This window comes from Bombina bombina, chromosome 4 (assembly GCF_027579735.1).
Source record: "Bombina bombina isolate aBomBom1 chromosome 4, aBomBom1.pri, whole genome shotgun sequence".
NCBI lineage: Eukaryota > Metazoa > Chordata > Amphibia > Anura > Bombinatoridae > Bombina > Bombina bombina.
This window is the reverse complement of record NC_069502.1, coordinates 693,037,713-693,055,811: the sequence shown is the minus strand read 5'-3', so window position 1 is coordinate 693,055,811 and position 18,099 is coordinate 693,037,713. Positions and strand designations below refer to the sequence as shown.

The window sequence follows — 18,099 nt, the reverse complement described above, 5'->3', positions numbered from 1 at the left end:
ATGAAATTGCTGTGGTACCTTACCTGGACGACATATTGGTTCAGGCGTCATCTTTTAAACAAGCAAAATCTCACACAGAGATATTGTTGTCTTTTCTTCGTTCCCACGGATGGAATGTGAATCTGGAAAAAAGCTCCCTTTCCCCTGCTACAAGAGTAGTGTTCTTAGGGACCATAATAGAGGTCAGGAAAAACAAAATAATTTCCTCTTGGCTCTCTCTTCAGGCTACTGCTCATCCTTCAGTGGCTAATTGTATGGAGGTAATCGGTCTGATGGTGGCTTCCATGGACATCATTCCTTTTGCTCGATTCCATTTGAGAGCTCTCCAGTTGTGCATGCTCGGACAATGGAATGGCGACCATGAGGATCTATCTCAGATAATAGAGTTAGATCAGTCATCAAGGGACTCTCTCCCATCGTAAATTTCTCAGGAACATCTGTCTCAGGGCACATGCTTTCGTAGACCTTCTTGGGTCCTCGTGACCATGGACGCCAGCCTGCTGGGCTGGGGAACAGTCAGGAACTCATTAAAAACGCAGGGCCTTTGGACTCAGGAGGAGTCTGCTCTTCCCATTAACATCTTGGAGTTGAGGGTGATTTTCAATGCTCTATTGGCTTGGCCTCAGTTGTCCTCAGCCCAGTTTATCAGGTTCCATTCAGACAACATAACCTCTGTGGCTTACATCAATCACCAGGGAGGAACTCGGAGTTCCTTAGCCATGAAAGAGGTTACTCGGATTCTTCAGTGGGCAGAGACCCATAATTGCTGTCTATCTGCCATCCACATTCCAGGAGTAGACAACTGGGAAGCGGATTTTCTGAGCAGACAGACTTGTCATCCCGGGGAGTGGGAACTCCATCTGGAAGTGTTTTCCAGCTTAGTCCTCAAATGGGGGGTGCCGGAGTTAGATCTGATGGTGTCCCCGTCAGAACGTCAAGCTTCCAAGGTACGGTTCAAGATCAAGAGATCTGCAAGCCATTCTGATAGATGCTCTGGCGGTTCCTTGGGTTTTCAGGTTGGCTTACCTGTTTCCTTCATTTGCTCTCCTTCCACGAGTCATTGCTCGTATCAAACAGGAGAGGGCGTCAGTGATTCTAATAGCCCCTGCATGGCCTTGCAGGATCTGGTTTGCAGACCTAGTGGAGATGTCATCTCTCCCACCTTGGAGACTACCTCTGAGGAAGGACCACCTGATTTATGGTCCCTTCCTTCATCCAAATCTCGTTTCTTTGAAGCTCACTGCTTGGTGATTGAACGCTTAATTCTGTCTAAGCATGGTTTTTCTTTGTCGGTCATTGAGATCATGATTCAGGCTTGCAAGTCTGTTACTAGAAAGATTTACCATAAGATATGGTGTAAATATTTTTATTGGTGTAAATCCAAGGGCTACTCTTGGAGTAGAATTAGAATTCCTAGAATTTTATCTTTCCTTATGAAGGCCTGGAGAAGGGATTGTCAGTCTGTACCCTGAAGGGTCAGATTTCTGCTTTATCAGTTTTACTACATAAATGTTTGGCGGATGTGCCAGATGTGCAATCTTTTTGTCAGACCTTGGTCAAAATCAGGCCTGTCTTTAAGTCTGTTGCTACTCTTTGGAGCCTTAACCTTGTTCTTAAAGTTTTACAGCTGTCTCCGTTTGAGCCGTTGCATTCCATAGACATTAATTTGTTATCTTGGAAGGTTTTGTTTCTTGTTGCTATCTCTTCTGCTCAAAGAGTCTCGGAAATCTCAGCTCTGCAGTGTGATTTCCCTTATCTTATTTTTCATGCCGATAAGGCGGTTCTTCGTACTAAGTTAGGTTTCCTTCCTAAGGTTGATTCTAATAAAAATATCCATCAGGAGATTGTTGTTCCCTCTCTGGGTCCTAATCCTTCTTCTACCAAAGAACATTTGTTACACAATTTGGAGGTTGTACATGCTCTTAAATTCTACTTACAGGCGACTAAGGATTTTCGCCAGTCCTCTGCCCTCTTTGTCTGTTTATCTGGGAAACGTACTGCTATTGCTCTTTCTTTTTGGTTACGAAGAATAATTTGTTTGGCTTATGAGACTACTGGACAGCAGCCTCCTGAGAGAATTACGGCTCATTCCACAAGAGCTGTTTCCTCTTCTTGGGCTTTTAATAAATAATTAAATAAAGCTTCTGTGGAACAAATTTACAAGGCTGCAACTTGGTCTTCTCTACATACTTTTTCCAAATTTGATACTTTTGCCTCAGCTGAGGCTTCTTTTGGGAGAAAAGTTCTTCAAGCGGTGGTGCCTTCTGTTTAGGACTGCCTGTCTTGTCCTTCCCTATTTATCCATGTCCTCTAGCTTGGGAATTGGTTCCCAACAGTAATTACTCAAGCCGTGGACTCACCATATTTTAGGAAAGAAAAACAAAATGTATGCTTACCTGAAAAATGTATTTATTTTCGGATATGGTGAGTCCACGGCCCCACCCTTTATTTTAAGACAGTTGTTCTTTTGACTATAACCTCAGGCACCTCTGCACCTTGTGTTACTCCTTTTTCTCCATTTTCCTTCGGTCCAATAACTGGGGGTTGTGGGTAAGGGGGTGATACTTAGCAGTTTAACGGTGGTGCTCTTTGCCTCCTCCTGCTGGCCAGGAGTGATATTCCCAACAGTAATTACTCAAGCCGTGTACTCACTATACCTGGAAAGAAATACATTTATCAGGAAATCATAAATGTTTTTTATTTTAATTGTAACTTAGTATTTTTTAATTTAGGTAATTGGGGTTAATTTAGGGGGTGTTAGGTTAGGGGGCTTAGTAATTTAAATAGGTTAATTGCGTTATGGGGTTTAGTAGTTTTGGGGTTAATAGATTTATTAGGTTAATTGCGATGTGGGTTAATGGTGGTTTAGGGGTTAATAGATTTATTAGGTTAATTGCTATGTGGGTTAATGGCGGATTAGGGGTTAATACATTTATTAGGTAGTTTGTGATGTGGGTGAATGGCGGGTTAGGGGTTAATACATAAATTAGGGAGATCGCAATGTGGGTGAATGGCAGGTTAGGGGTTAATACATATATTAGGGAGATCGCAATGTGGGTGAATGGTGGGTTAGGGGTTTATACATATGTTAGGGAGACTGCGATATGGGTGAATGGTGGATTAGGAGTTAATAGTTTAATTAGGCATATTGCGTTGTGGGGGGTTGTCTGTTTAGGGGTTAATTCTTTTATTATTAGTTGCAATGTGGGGGGATTGCGGATATAGGTGTTTTTACGTGTCTGGTTTATTTTTGCAACTACTGAGAGTGTAATTTCTACTGCTGGTTAATGTTTACACAGCTTTTCTTTAACCTATAGTATAGAAACTTTCAAAATAGGTAGGGATACCATAGAAAACAAACAGCTATTTCAAATGGCAAGAAAAAAGTAAAAGAAGCTGTTTGTAAATGTTTTAATGTACAAAACAAATTAAAATGAAGAAATAAGAAGACTGATTTCTCACCTCAGAATTCTATATATTTGTCTGATGGTAGTAACTGTGAATAGAGGAGGTAAAGTAAAAGAGGGCAGAATAAGGATTTGTTTCCATTGAGTCAGTAAAAATGGAGCCATAAGCTACCGAAAATAGTTTATGGCTCCATTTTGTTATCTGGTTTCCGTTGAAAAATATTATGCAATACTTGCAGTCACGCTTTTTGTGTAGGTGCGAATTAACGTTGTGCTAACGCTTCTATTCAACGTCGAAATTCTCAAACATTGCGCCATAACAAGTTTGTTGCAATGGTAACCCGACCTTAGACTATAACATTTACATTAAACGTCTGCACTCCACATTTGTGATCACCTCTAGAGAGAATTAAAAACAAAGATACATTGAATTAATTAAAAAATAAAATGAAAAAATGTTTTATTTAATGAAAAACATTTGTTTTTATTCAATTTTTACATTTATTGATATATGTAATATTTAGTGCTGCCCTAGGCATATACCTAGTTGGAATTATGGAGATATGTGCTTGATTATATTTTCATATCTAAATACATACTATTTAAAGGGACAGTATACACCAATTTTTATATAACTGCATGTAATAGACATTACTATAAAGAATAATATGCACAGATACTGATATAAAACCGTTTAAAAACTTACTTAGAAGTTCCCAGTTTAGCTCTGTTGAAAAGGTTAGCTGGAACACCCACTGAAAGTGGTTGAATACTAAAAAAGAGAAGACACTTCCCCCTCCCCCTTTCTCTGCATATGAAAAGACTATTTACACAAACAGGAGCTAGCTGGTGTAGGTATACATTAGTATACTTCTAAAACTTTGGGCTTGGTTAGGAGTCTGGAGTAATGTCCCTTTAAATAGGAAACTCCAACAAGACCTATACCTGGGCCAGAAATAAATATTACAAATAACATAAAAGTTATAAAGTGAAACACTTGTATTGTTTGAAAACTTTAATATCTCAATTTACATCTAGTTGAGCATGCCGTATTTTTTTTTTTTGTTTGAGACCTTATCGACAGCTTCCGGCATTGTTTTAACTGTTTGCGCTTTCAATAGAAACCTGGTGTAAATTTGTGATTTTCAGCTTCTATTATTTCTAAGGACCACATAATTATTTTTCAACAGCCAGAGCCCGGCTGCCGGTAATGAAGAAAAGCGTAATGGCTACCGACAGCAGTTTTTTCTTTTTACCACTTCGCAGAAACCACATTGTGGCTCAATGGAAACGAGCCCTAAGTTGGGTTACAAAAGCAAATTTATAAACAATACAACAGATAGCAAATTAAAAGCAGGAAAGAGGAGATAGTTATACCAAGAGAAAGAAGAAATTAGAGGAAACAACGTTGCGAAGTATAAAACTATAGTGTAAAAATACGCAATTATTTTTAGAGAAATCTCTTCTACATTATAAATGAAGACATGTGTTTTGAAGCATGTACAAATGCATAGTATGGTACTATTTTTTTATTTATGTTTAACTTGTTTTTATTGATTTTATAAATAAAAGACAAGAAATAGATCAATTAGATTGAATACAGCATAGGTCTTGGTAAATTGACAATAACAAGAAAAATGGGTTGGTCAGTGCAGATGACATCACATTGCCACAATACCTGGAGTTCTAAGATATTCCAAACTTCAATATGTATCTTTTAACATTTATTTAGAACTAACTTGTAACGTTCTATATAGTCCCATCTGCCCTTCCCCTTCCACTTGTTCCTCCAAGCCGATCATCATTGTAGGAGTCACCTAGGGAATCAGATCCCCTCTTAACCCCTAATAATAGCATTTAGATGATAAGACCAGACCGTCTTGAGAAGGCATGATATTGAGACCAAATAACTATAGGTTCTTGTATCAACAAAAAGAATAAGAGATAGGACAAGAAGATAGATGAAGATATAGATAATGAATGAGAGCGAAAGATTTAGAGTGTACTTGTATCCGTTATCCTTGTTTATAAAACTAGTTAGGTATTCCGAAATTACATACTATTTTTTTATTTAAAGGGATATAAAAGTGCAAAAAGAAAATGCTCTAATATGTTAGAGCATTTTATTGCTGTACTATTGCTTGTATATAACGGGGTGTTTAACTCCTGCAAAGGGATTACACACATAGTTAAAGTCAGCTCCAGAGCAGCAATGCACTACTGGGAGCTAGCTGAACACATCTGGTGAGCTAATGAGAAGAAATAGATGTGTGTAGCCAACAATCACTAGCTAGATCCCAGTAATGTAGGATTTTCTCATATTCTTCTTTTCAACAAAGGGTAGCAAGAGAACAAATTACATTTGAAAGTGAAGTGTCCTAAAATTGCATGCTCTTATTATTATTATTATCGGTTATTTGTAGAGCGCCAACAGATTCCACAGCGCTATAAACAAATGCGGAGTACAACAAAACAGTTATAGGGATCAAATGGGTAGAGGGCCCTGCCAAGAGTTGCACTGTTGTAGTCAGCTCTTAAGAAGGTGATCTACAAACAGCTGGACTCTTAGGCTTACATGCTAAGGGGGTTCAGGGGATAGCGATGGAGGAGAGGAAATGGTATAAAGAAAGGTTAGCGTAGGTTGTAAGCATCCCTGAACAATAGAGTCTCAGTATTTCCTAACCACAGTATTTCCTCAAGTAACCCCAACAGTCCTGGTTTTCATTATAGCTGAACTAGAGCACAGGTGAAATAATCAGCTGATGGGTGAGAGCAGCTTGGTTACTGATCAGCTGATTACTTCAGCTGTGCACTGGTACAGCTATAATGAAAACCAGGTTTGTTGGTGGAATTGTGAGAGTTTAATTTTGACTTTCCTATCCCTTTAAATGTATGGTGCATGCATTGCTTAAAAATGGCTTCTAAAAATACCACAGTTTAATACAAATGTAAATGCATACAGTCCTTCACAAGAAACGGTATATTTAATGCAATGCAATGGAATTGCATGATTAACAAGTGCATAATAAAAAGACAATGCAATAACACCTACTCTGAATTTCAAATAAGCAGTAGATTGTTTTTCTGACAAATTTATTTTTTCTCCCATTTTCCGGCCGCCTGTTTCATGTGACAGATATTAGCCAATCACAGACTAGTATACGTATACCCTGCAAGCTTGTGCACATGCTCAGTAGAATCTTGTTCCCTAGAAAGTGTGAATATAAAAAGACTGTGCAAAATTTGATAATGGAAGTAAATAAAAAAGTGCCTTAAAACTGCTGCTCTGTCTGAATCATAAAAGTTTATTGTGACTTGAGTGTCCATTTAAATTTGCTTTACCAATATACATTCAAAGTTGTAGAAGGTATTAAAAGTATTGTAGAATGATATATTACATATATAAAGTATATATTATACACTGTTACCCTCTGAAAGGCATCAGCTAAATTAAATTTTCTTTGCATATAAATGTAAACTGTTTTTGAGTTAAAAAAAATAAGTAATTGTGTAGAATGAGGTTGGTAAAATACAGTATTTTGTTTTCCAGATGACTCCTATAACATGGGGATGAAGTTTGAGCTAGTATTTGAAGTGCGTCCTAGAAGTATGTCTGGAATTTTGGTACACATCCAAAATGTGAATGGGGAATACCTTAATCTGCACATGAAGAATGGACAGGTATACAAAACTTACTTTGTATAAACATAAGCTTTGTATTGCAAAGTTTTCTCTTCAACACATTCGCTAACGGAACTTTCAGAGAAGATCTTGCCCAAAATACAGAAATAGAGCCTTTTTTTAAACTATAGATTTTTAAAATATTTTCTGAAGAGTAGTTGTCCCCCCACTTCCCCCCTCCACGATCGTTAGTTAGAGACCCCCACCCCACCTTTTTCTGTTTTGTAGTTCCCCATCCCTTCCAGTGTAGGGCCATCCCTCTCCCTCCCCCTCTACTGCTGGACCACCCACTCACCTCCCAGTTTCGCTCCAACACCTCCTGACGATAAAAGCAGATGATCGTTACAGACAATGACACACAACAATTACCGATCATGCTCCAGTTCAATATGCAGGCAGATGCCTGGAGCTCAGGAACTCCAGCTCTCGGCTGTAAAGTTACTTTCTGCAGCCCAGACATATATATACGTCATGCGGTACAATAGACAAAGTACTGCACAACGTAAATATATGTAATTGTGGGTTAAGAGGTTAAGATACTGTTTTATTTAAGTTGTCTGCATAAATCTTAGGAACAACACTGATCACCAATATAAATCACAATTCATCTGCAAAAGACCCTTTTTCTTGTATATTTCTTGTGTATTCTTTGCTTTAGGAGAAAACATTACAGCATGTTAAATTCAGAAAGGGATTTATCATCATAATATTATTGAGTCATTAAACCAGTAAGTTTTTAGTAACATTTACATAGAATTTCATAATATTTCAATAATATTTTACCAAATATATATATTTTTAGGTTGTATATAAGTTTGGCATAAAGAGTTCAGTACACTTGTATTATGACTGCTTTAAAGTATCTTGGTATAGGCCCTATTGATGCTTAACGCATACATAATAAGTGCCTCTAAATGTAAGCACTCAGGAAGGTCCCAAGATAGCATTAGTCTCAGTAATGTCTGTAACTCAAGTGGTTATTGTCCCCTTTCAGAACAGTGACTCCATTTAGCAGGACCCAAGAAATGAAAGACTACAATATACAAATAACAACACACACAGCAAATCTTATTTAGTTATAGGGCTATTTACATGAGAAAAACAACATTCTGTGCACTGTACTCAGGACCACACACCTTGAATAGAACATAATGTTTGTATTGTACAGAATAAATACTGTATCCTTATAAAGATACAAATAACCTAAGATAGGCGGACTACCAGTAAAATCATTTCATGATTAAAGACTAATCTTGAAATATTGTCTCTTTTGGAGACCAATAATAATATTGTGGTGCGGCTACTTTGTTTTATTTGCAACTCTGGAGAATTGGTGTTTGGATGCGGAAACCCAATGGCTTGCACACCAATTTACACAGGTGCTGGAATTACTATTTGTTAATCCTTATAAAGATAGCTGCTGCTGAACCTATGATTAGTGGACTGGGTGTATTAACGAAAAAACAATTCTGCACTAAAATCAACACTTGACAAAGCTGCACCCACCACAGTACCCCGTGCATCATGTACTTGAGACGACAACCATGGCACATCAAACAGATCTGCTATCTTCAGAGATGTTCACAGGCAAATGAAAATCAATGGAGGAAATCACACACCATTTCTGTCTTCCTCCATTATAAATTCATCCTCAGATCATATAACTCCTCTCCAAACAACTATATTTCTCATCCCTAGTGTCAACTCATTGATCCGACCCCAGAAGGCTTTTTTCAACCTTTGACCCCCATTATCTCTCTCCTACATCCTCCTGCACCTCCACCCACTACCAAACACTTTTAAAATAAAATTGACATAATAAGAAACATTAAACCTTCCCAGCCCTTCTATCCCCCCCCCCCCTTCTAAAATTGTCACTTCTCTCCTGTATCAGAGAAAGAGGTCTTCACACTCCTATCTTCTTTTCATCTCACAACCGGTCCACTCAAAACCATTATTTCAAGACTTCTTTAACCCCTGCCATAACTTATCTTTTTAATTTTTCTTTCACCACTGACACACTTCCTGTACATTACAGCATGTGCTAATCCCATTATTATCCCCTCCAAAAAATCCCTCACTCAACCCTACCACTCCTTCTATGAGATACTCTCCTTACTTCCCTTTGCCTCCAATTATTGTAACAGTCTATAATCGTCTAACTCAATTTATCTTAACTAACATTTTACTTAATCCCCTCCAATCTGGTTTCCATCCTAATCACTTAACAGAAACTGCTCTCATTAAAGTAACAAATAATCTGATATATGCTAAATCAAAATAAAACTACTCCTACTTATTCTTCCAGACATATCTGCTGTTTTAGAAACAATTGACATCTCTGATCCTTTGCTTTTCTCAGACGGGGTACCTCTATCTTGGGTCCCCTGCTTTTTCTATCTATACATTCTCCCTTGGACAACGTATAACCTCCTATGGATTACAGTGCCACTTGTATGCTGACAAAAAAATCTATCTTTCCTCTCCTGAAATCTCTCCCTCTTTAGTAAACCAGATTACCAACTGTCTCTCTGCAATTTCCTCTTGGATATCTTAACACTTCTTTTAACTCAATTAGTCTAAAACTAACCTTCTTCTAGCCACCACCACCCCCCCCCCTCTCCTAGACACCTCACCACTGACATTTCTCTTACTGTAAGAGACTCTATTCTCAAATTATCATCCTTGGTCTGCTTCTTGGTGTCACACTGGACAATGAACTCACATTCTCTTACCAAATCCTTCTGTGAACACCTACTCAACATTTATAGAATTCACACTTTTCTTACCTAATAAACTAGAAAATATTAATTAATTCACCCTTTTGTCACTAAATAGCCTTCCAATATCCAAATTCTCCCCCTAAAATCTATCATGAATGCTTCAGCTAGACATCCACCTAAGTCACTGATCCACATCAACTGGCCCATTTTGCAAGTCCTTACACTGGCCCCACCATACAAAATAGAATACAGTTAAAAACATTAACCCTCACCTGCAAAGAACTCAACAACATCATTTCCAGTTATATTTCCTCACTCTTCTCCAAATACTCCATGACCCACCCTTTAAAATCAACCCCTGACCTATGTCTTTCCACTCCTATTATTTCTACTTCCTTCTCTCACCTCCAAGATTTCTCACATGCTGCTCCTGTCCTCTAGAAATCTCTAACCTGTTCCATCAGACTGTCACCAACCTTGTATAGCTTCAAACGCTCTTTGAGCATCCACCTATTTAAAGAGGCTTACCATCTCTCCTCTGGTTGTCATCCTAACTCAAATAAACTTGAATTGCCTTATCTCACTGCTGCAACTGCATTTCACATGACAAGCTACCCCACATCTTATGTCTCCGCACCCTCAACTTGTAGACTGTAAGCTCTTTGGAGCAAGGCTCTTCTCCTTATGTACTAATGTTTTCCTTAGTCTGATATTATATATCTGTATCTTACCACAAATCTTTGTACATTAAACATGGAATCTGCAGGACAGCTGTAGTTTGTAAAGTGGAAACTAATCATCTGTATTACGCCCATACAGGTTGCTGTCCAAGTGAAATATGCAAATAAAGAATTCTCAACTACTGTTGAACCAAAACAAAATCTTTGTGATGGCCAGTGGCACAGAATTGCAGGTGTGTAATTAGTACTTTTTATTATGCTACTCTATCTATCAATTAGCCCAGGTCTTGTGTGAGCTACATTATGTTAATATAAAAGGGTAGATTTATCAAGCAGCGGATGCTGCAATCTACCCGCCAAAGTTGCTGTCTCGCCGTAAAACTTAAGTTAAGAAGCAACAGTCGTAAGACCGCTGCTCCTTAACTCATCCGCCACCTCTGAGGTGGTGGACAGCAATCATCCCGATCAAATACGATCGGGATGACTGAGACCCCCTGCAAACGGCCGACTGGCCGCGAATGTGCAGGGGGCGGCATTGCACATTTAGCCACAGCGAATCTTGTCCACCCGCTGCTTGATAATTCGGCCCCATAGTGTCAAAGTGCATTTAAGTTCTGTAACACATTGAAAACACTTGAATGCAGCAAGTAATAAAGGCAGTGACGAATGCAGCCATTTGGATACTTCACTGATGAATTTAATAAAATACTTCCGATCAATAATCACGGCAATAGATTTAATTTCAACATGCATCTCTGCCTGTGAATACTGTTATATATTCATGACTGCCAGATGCTGAAAATAATAGACAAAGAAAAAGCAGATCCATAAATGCATAGTGAAAGCAAAACATCAGTTTGTATAATCTTTCAAACACAATAATGTTTATTTATTAGTATTACACCAGGTGTTGTCAAGCAGTTTACTCTATCATCCTGTGTTCCTCACACCTCATAATAAATAGAGGGCCTTTACAAAATAGAAACCAAAATATAGGCCAATGCCGTTATGATAATTTAACAATTGATTTGAACCATTGTGTTATGGAAACAATGACTGCGGGGCTGTGCAGTTTCATGTGGTGTAGCTTGCTTTATTATATTTATTACAGGTTATGATTAGAAGACCTGATTTTCAATGCTTCCACAGCTTTTAATATAAATCTGTGATATTGCTTCTATAATTCAGAAGAGGGCATATTGTGCCTTTCACATACACATCTGAGGGGTTAGAGGAGAAAGACTGTAAAACCTTTTATTAATCTTTCTATGATATGTTTTATTTTAATTGCAATATGTAATGAAAGCTTTTTTTTATTGAACTAACATTCTAATTATATAACTTTTAAGAGATCCTTCATCTCATCTCATTTCTAGCCAGTGGTTAATATCTATTATCTAGTTTTGTGTGAAATACCCTTTAGACAATTATACTATAAATATCTATATAATGTTTTATGATTATTTTTTATAGTTATAAGGGATGGTAATGTCATACAATTGGATGTGGATTCTGAGATAAACCATGTAGTAGGACCTCTCAACACAAAGGCACTGCACCTTAAGGAGCCTGTCTTCAGTGGAGGTGTACCAGGTAAAGATATTTGTAATGTCTGCTGCTTTGCTTGTAACGTTCATTCTTATTTTATTCAGACATAGCTATAATAAAAACTAATAGAAGTAGTTGTTCATGATGATCAAGTTGGGCTGCATGAAATATCCAATGTAACCCTATCAGTGGTTTATTTTATAATCAGATTGCTCTTAAAATGACATGAAACACAAAACATGTCTGTTGTGATTCAGATAGAGCATACAATTTATACAATTTAAAAATGTTTTCCAAATTACTTCTACTATCAAATTTGCTTAATTTCCATGATATTCTTTGTTGAAGAGATACCTAGGTAGGTGTCTGAAGCACTCTATGGCAGGAAATAGTGCTCTTGCAAATGTATAACATTCTTGCAAAACTGTAGTCATATAGTGCTCCAGACGTGTGCTCACTCCTGATCTTACGTTCCTTGCTTTTCAACAAAAGATACCAAGAGAACAAATAAAATGTGAAACTAGATAATGAGACATGAATAAGGACATGGGTCCGAAACGTTGTCTGTTTTAATTGGCACAATAAAGCAATAATGTTTTAAATACAGTTGGTGGTGCGGCTATATCACTCCTTTGAACTGTATACTTTGAACCATGGTGCAGGTCTAATAGCTAGCACACCTGCAAACAGTTTGTTGCATACCCACAGGTGGGCATTACCTTGGTGCTTGTGCATTCTTTTGATTCACACTCCTGATCTTACGTTCCTTGCTTTTCAACAAAAGATACCAAGAGAACAAATAAAATGTGAAACTAGATAATACTGTGCTTCATGTCCCCTTTAAAGATATTAATTTCAAAAGGACACAAGGCTTCGATAATCCCTGTAAATGTATGAGTAAATAATTGTTGAAGAAAACAAATATCTTTTAACATTTTTTAAAAGCAATCATTTGCTCATATATAAAATATAGCACTTCCATATTTCAGAAATATTTAAGTTATTATTATCATTATTATTAATAATATTAATAATAATAATTCTATAAATCAAATTTTTGATACATTGGCCCCCATTTATTATTGCGCAAGAGCAGGGATTGTCAGTTATCCCGGTTGTCTGACATTTGCAATGGCTGAGGTTGCGGGCATGTTATGAAGCAGCAGTGCTATAAACTCTGCTTTTTAACTTTTGATTGCGGGTTTCATGAGGTGGCCTACACCGAAACAGCCCTGAAGCTGCCTAAAGGGACATGAAACCCAAACATTTTCTCTCATGATTTAGGTAGAACATACAATTTTAAACAGCTTTCCAGTTTACTTCTATTATCAATTTTGCTTCATTCTCTTGGTATCATTTGTTGAAGGAGCAGCAATGCACTAATGGTTTCTAACTGAACAAATGGGTGAGCCAATGACAATCAATATATATATGCAGCCACCAATCAGCAGCTAGAACCTAGGTTCAGAGCTTTCCTAGATAAACCTTACAGCAGAGGATAACCAGAGAAGGAAGCAAATTAAATAATAGAAGTAAATTGGAAAGTTGTTTCAAATTTTATGCTCTACCTAAATCATGAATGTCTAATAATGACTTCACTGTCCCTTTAATCAGTTTCTCAAATGTGGGCCATTGTGTGGTGATAAGTGGTGGCTTTGTGTATTTTTACTGAAATCTACAAACATTGCTTCTGAACTTGTTTTGTTAACCTGTGATTTTCTTTTCTTTCTTCATATTTTTAGAATCTCTATTGGCTTCAAGTTTGACAACGCGCAATTCTTTTACTGGCTGCCTCCGTAACTTTGTAATAGATGAAAGGCCAGTGAGTTTTAGCAAAGCCTCACTCGTCAGTGGAGCAGTGAGCATCAGCGTCTGCCCTTCAACTTAACACTTGTGTTACTTTTAATGCCTAATTATGAAAATAAATATGCAAACTAATACACCTAACATATGTGTAGCATCCCTTTAAACATGCTTTCCACTGCTATAAATGAATGCATATTTTATTTAGCGTTGATAATGCAGTAACTATTTAATAAATAATATAAATGTGTTGTTTCTCGAATGAGCAGATTGCGGGGATTGCATAGTATTGTTTGGAAATCATTTTCATTTAGGATTTTAATAAATGAAAGAAGAGTAAAAAAATATAGAGATTCAAAAGCTGGGTAGTAAACTGTATACAATTGGGCAGTTAGCTGATATGCTCCCTGAACAAGCATTATGACTATGACTCTCAGAAACAGACTGGGGCCCCTATTTAAGAAAGTCTGGCGGACCTGATCCGAAAGTGCGGATCAGGTCCGCCAGACCTCGCTGAATACGGTGAGCAATACGTTCGCCGTATTCAGCGTTGCACCAGCAGCTCACAAGAGCCAATGGGCCGCCAGCAGGGGGGTGTCAATCAACCCGATCGTACTCGATCGGGTTGATTTACGGCGATGTCTGTCCGCCTCAGAGCAGGCGGACAGGTTATGGAGCAGCGGTCTTTGTGACCGCTGCTTCATAACTGCTGTTTCTGGCGAGTCTGCAGGCTCGCCAGAAACATGGGGCATCAAGCTCCATTCAGAGCTTGATAGATAGGCCCCTGGGTCTCCTAAAGATCTGAGCACTGAGAAATGCACAGATCATAGACCATGTGAAGGTTTATATACATTAATACAGATAATTCTTAATTAGTTAACAGAGACAGCCCAAACCCGGCCCAAAAATGCCTTCTATGCCCTTATATCACCTAGATTTGCCTCAGGACAGCCCCAGCCTTGCCCTTAGTCTGCTATTACCTTGACTTACCCAGTGAGATTCCTCTCAGCCACCCTCGCTTAGAAAAAAAAAGATATGGGGTAGGGTGACCATATATATGAAAAATACATATGTCAGGGTTCTAATACAAAACATTTCTTTAAACAGCCCTGACATATATATTTTTCATGTGTCCCTTTTTAAAGCGGCAATGTGGTCAGCTTAATATGGGGAGTTACGCATTACTCCTAAGTGTGTAGGATTGATGACCCTAGAACAATAAGAGCTTTCAAGCTTAACACAATTTTATATTGCAAAATACAGAAAATAAAGGGATTATCAAATGAACAATGCACAAGAAACATGTCTTGGAAAGCATTAGCTTTTTTTTTTAACATTTTAGGGAAATGTATAAGAAAAATAAGCTTGACTAAATTTTATTGTGTGATTAGGGGATGGTAAGTCCCTGAAGTCAAATGGCATTTATTTATTTTTTATAATTCACAAGTGCAATATTTTACATTACCTTATATCATCTCTCGTTAAGACATAACAGAAAAATATACATTTATATTCCTTGGAACTAGATCCATGGGGCCGATTTAGTAAGCAGCGGATGCTGCTTATTTTGCACAAGCCTTCAGGCTCGCCGGAAACAGGAGTTAAGAAGCAGCGGTCTTAAGACCACTGCTCCTTAACTTGTCCGCCACCTTTGAGGCGGCGGACTGCAATCATCCCGATCAGATATGATCGGGATGATTGACACCACCGGCTATGCAAATGTGCAGGGGGCAGCATTGCACAAGCATTTCACCATCAATGCTTGTGCAATGATAAATGCCGACAGCGTATGCGTATTACAGTGAATCATGTCCGCCAGACATTTGATAAATCGGCCCCTTGAACTAAACTGTAGTTGCCCAAAACCATAAAACTATAAACATACTTTATGTTATAATAAATGCAAAAATGCACATGGCGGTGGTGCCCCAATTTAGGTCTAGTTTACAAGTAGAGACATATTGATAGCGCGGGGTGAGCTATCAATTTTGTAAGATTGTGCTGAGATTAGGGCACAGTCTAATATTAGAAGTACATGGTAAAAACAGAATAACCAGAGAATGTTTAACATGGCTGATATATCCCTTTAGAGCGCCCTATACTATAAATTGTAAGTTATGTGCTGCGCTCGAGTAAAGTATTAAGGCTAGAATAAAAGTATAACAAAAAACATATATACATACACACAAATATACACACATATACATACCTCTGAGTCCTAACCTGTTTAACACCTTGTCATTTCCTTTAAAAAAACAAAAACACTAATAGCATTTTTTTCTTAGAAATATAAATATATACTGTGTATATATATATATATATATATATATATATATATATATATATATATATATATATATATATATATATATATATATATATATATATATATATAATATACCTGTGCTTGGGTATATATAAATATATATATATATATATGTGTGTGTTTAAAAAAAAACAAAAAAACATTTAACCCTCCTTTGGCTTTAGTATACTTAATACCCAAGCAAAAGCCAGGACAGATGTTAGTGCAACTGAGACTTTGCTCGAGTACTAACTTTTTACTTTCAACTTGTAATTTGAGAGCAAGAATATGAGCTCTGAGTAGCTCTAATATTTTTGTGCTCTACCTTTAATCTAGGCCTTAATAAACTGCCACAAATCCTGTTTTTATTAGAGTGATTTTTAAAAGCATAATAATAAATTCCTGTAAAGTTTTTGATATTTGATGTCCAGAAGATAAAGACCATGGCCTCGTGGCTGACATAAGACCAGTGAAGACTTGATGAGAGTTCACTACAAATATTATTTGGTGATGATGTCTTACTTTGGGGTTTTTTCTTTTTCAGTTTGCTATTTTTCTGATTTTTTTTATCCAAACTTTCTATTAAAAACTTTAACAACTATCTTTATCTTATTTTTAGCCTTTTTTTAAAAAAAAACAACAACATTTTTTATAAGAAAGTGAAACCAAAAAGTAAACAAACACCAGAAAATTGTGACATGGTCCTGAGCAGAGTAAATCATGAAGTGTTAAATTCTCATAATAAATTCTAAGTGAACACAGATGGTTTCTCATATCAGTAAGACACTTAGGGCTAGATTACAAGTGAGGCGCAAACAGTTTTGCACAAGCATGTATTTTTTTATTGATATCACAAGTTGATCAAAACTGCGAAATCGCCATTTACGCTTCAATCCTTAGCACAATCTCAGAGCTGTGGTTAACTGTTTTCCGAAACAAAAAAGTTGCACAAAACACTTCAAAAATACATTTTAAAAATTGGTTACACCCATATTAACACTGTCTAATAAAAATATAAAATATAAAATATTGCATAAAAAAAGTTTTAAAGGCTCAAAGATATGAGATCTCAGGTGCCGCCAAAGTACATTAACATTGAGACACATACATTACTAAATATGTGTTTGTATGTATATAGATATGAGGTATATAGATATGTCTATATATGTGTACATTTGTATTTAGATGTGTAATATAGCGCTTTGTGCAGCTGAAGTTCAACCTCCAAGGATTTTGAAACAGTGCTGTAATCATTGTGAGATTGAGAGAAAGTGACTGGCACTATTTTGTTATGCTTAGCTCACTCTGTTCACAGCATTACAGTGCAATCTGTGTCTCAGTGCTATATTGTACTACAGTAAATGTCACCAGGGGCGAAACTACAGGGGGTGCAGAGGTCGCAGTTGCAATATTTTCTTTTTTTTACAATAAAAAACGTTGACCTGCCACTGCCTGCACTACTATCATGTGAGTGTGACTACAGTGTCTCTGACTAAAGGGGTTAGTGTTTCTGTTTTACCCATTGGTGTTTATGTGTGTGTGTATGTATGTATGTGACTGTATGTGTATTTATACATGTATGTTTGTGTGTGTATGTTTGTGGAACCAGCAAATTACAGACCTTGCTACTACAGCATGGGGGGCGGGGTAAACAGTGTCAGTCTATACAGTACCACTATACACAGTACAGGGGGGGCTGGACCATGTCACAGACTACTGTGGTCACTTTATAAAGTACTGGAGTGGGTAGGGCCAGGCCAGCCATTTTACCGGCAGATTACAGACTGTGTCACTGACTCACTATATACAGTACTGGTAGGTTAAACAGTGTCACTATATACAGTAATAGGGGGTCAGACCATCTAACAGACTGTGGGCACAGGGTACCTCCTTTTGCAGACATGTAATCTGATTCACATTATTTTCTTAATTACATTATATTTGTTAAATGT

At 37.3% G+C, this 18,099-nt stretch overlaps 1 protein-coding gene across 1 annotated transcript in view; it reads left to right on the top strand.

Moving 5' to 3' along the window:
* LAMA4 (laminin subunit alpha 4) overlaps positions 1 to 13,986 on the top strand; it is a 247,604-nt gene extending 233,618 nt beyond the window's left edge. Inside the window, exons 37-40 of the mRNA XM_053710874.1 lie at positions 6,958 to 7,088; positions 10,631 to 10,724; positions 11,965 to 12,084; positions 13,782 to 13,986. Coding sequence (XP_053566849.1) covers positions 6,958 to 7,088; positions 10,631 to 10,724; positions 11,965 to 12,084; positions 13,782 to 13,927 — 491 coding nt within the window. The 3' untranslated portion in view covers positions 13,928 to 13,986. The remainder of the gene's footprint in view (positions 1 to 6,957; positions 7,089 to 10,630; positions 10,725 to 11,964; positions 12,085 to 13,781) is intronic.
* Positions 13,987 to 18,099: the final 4,113 nt, after the last annotated feature.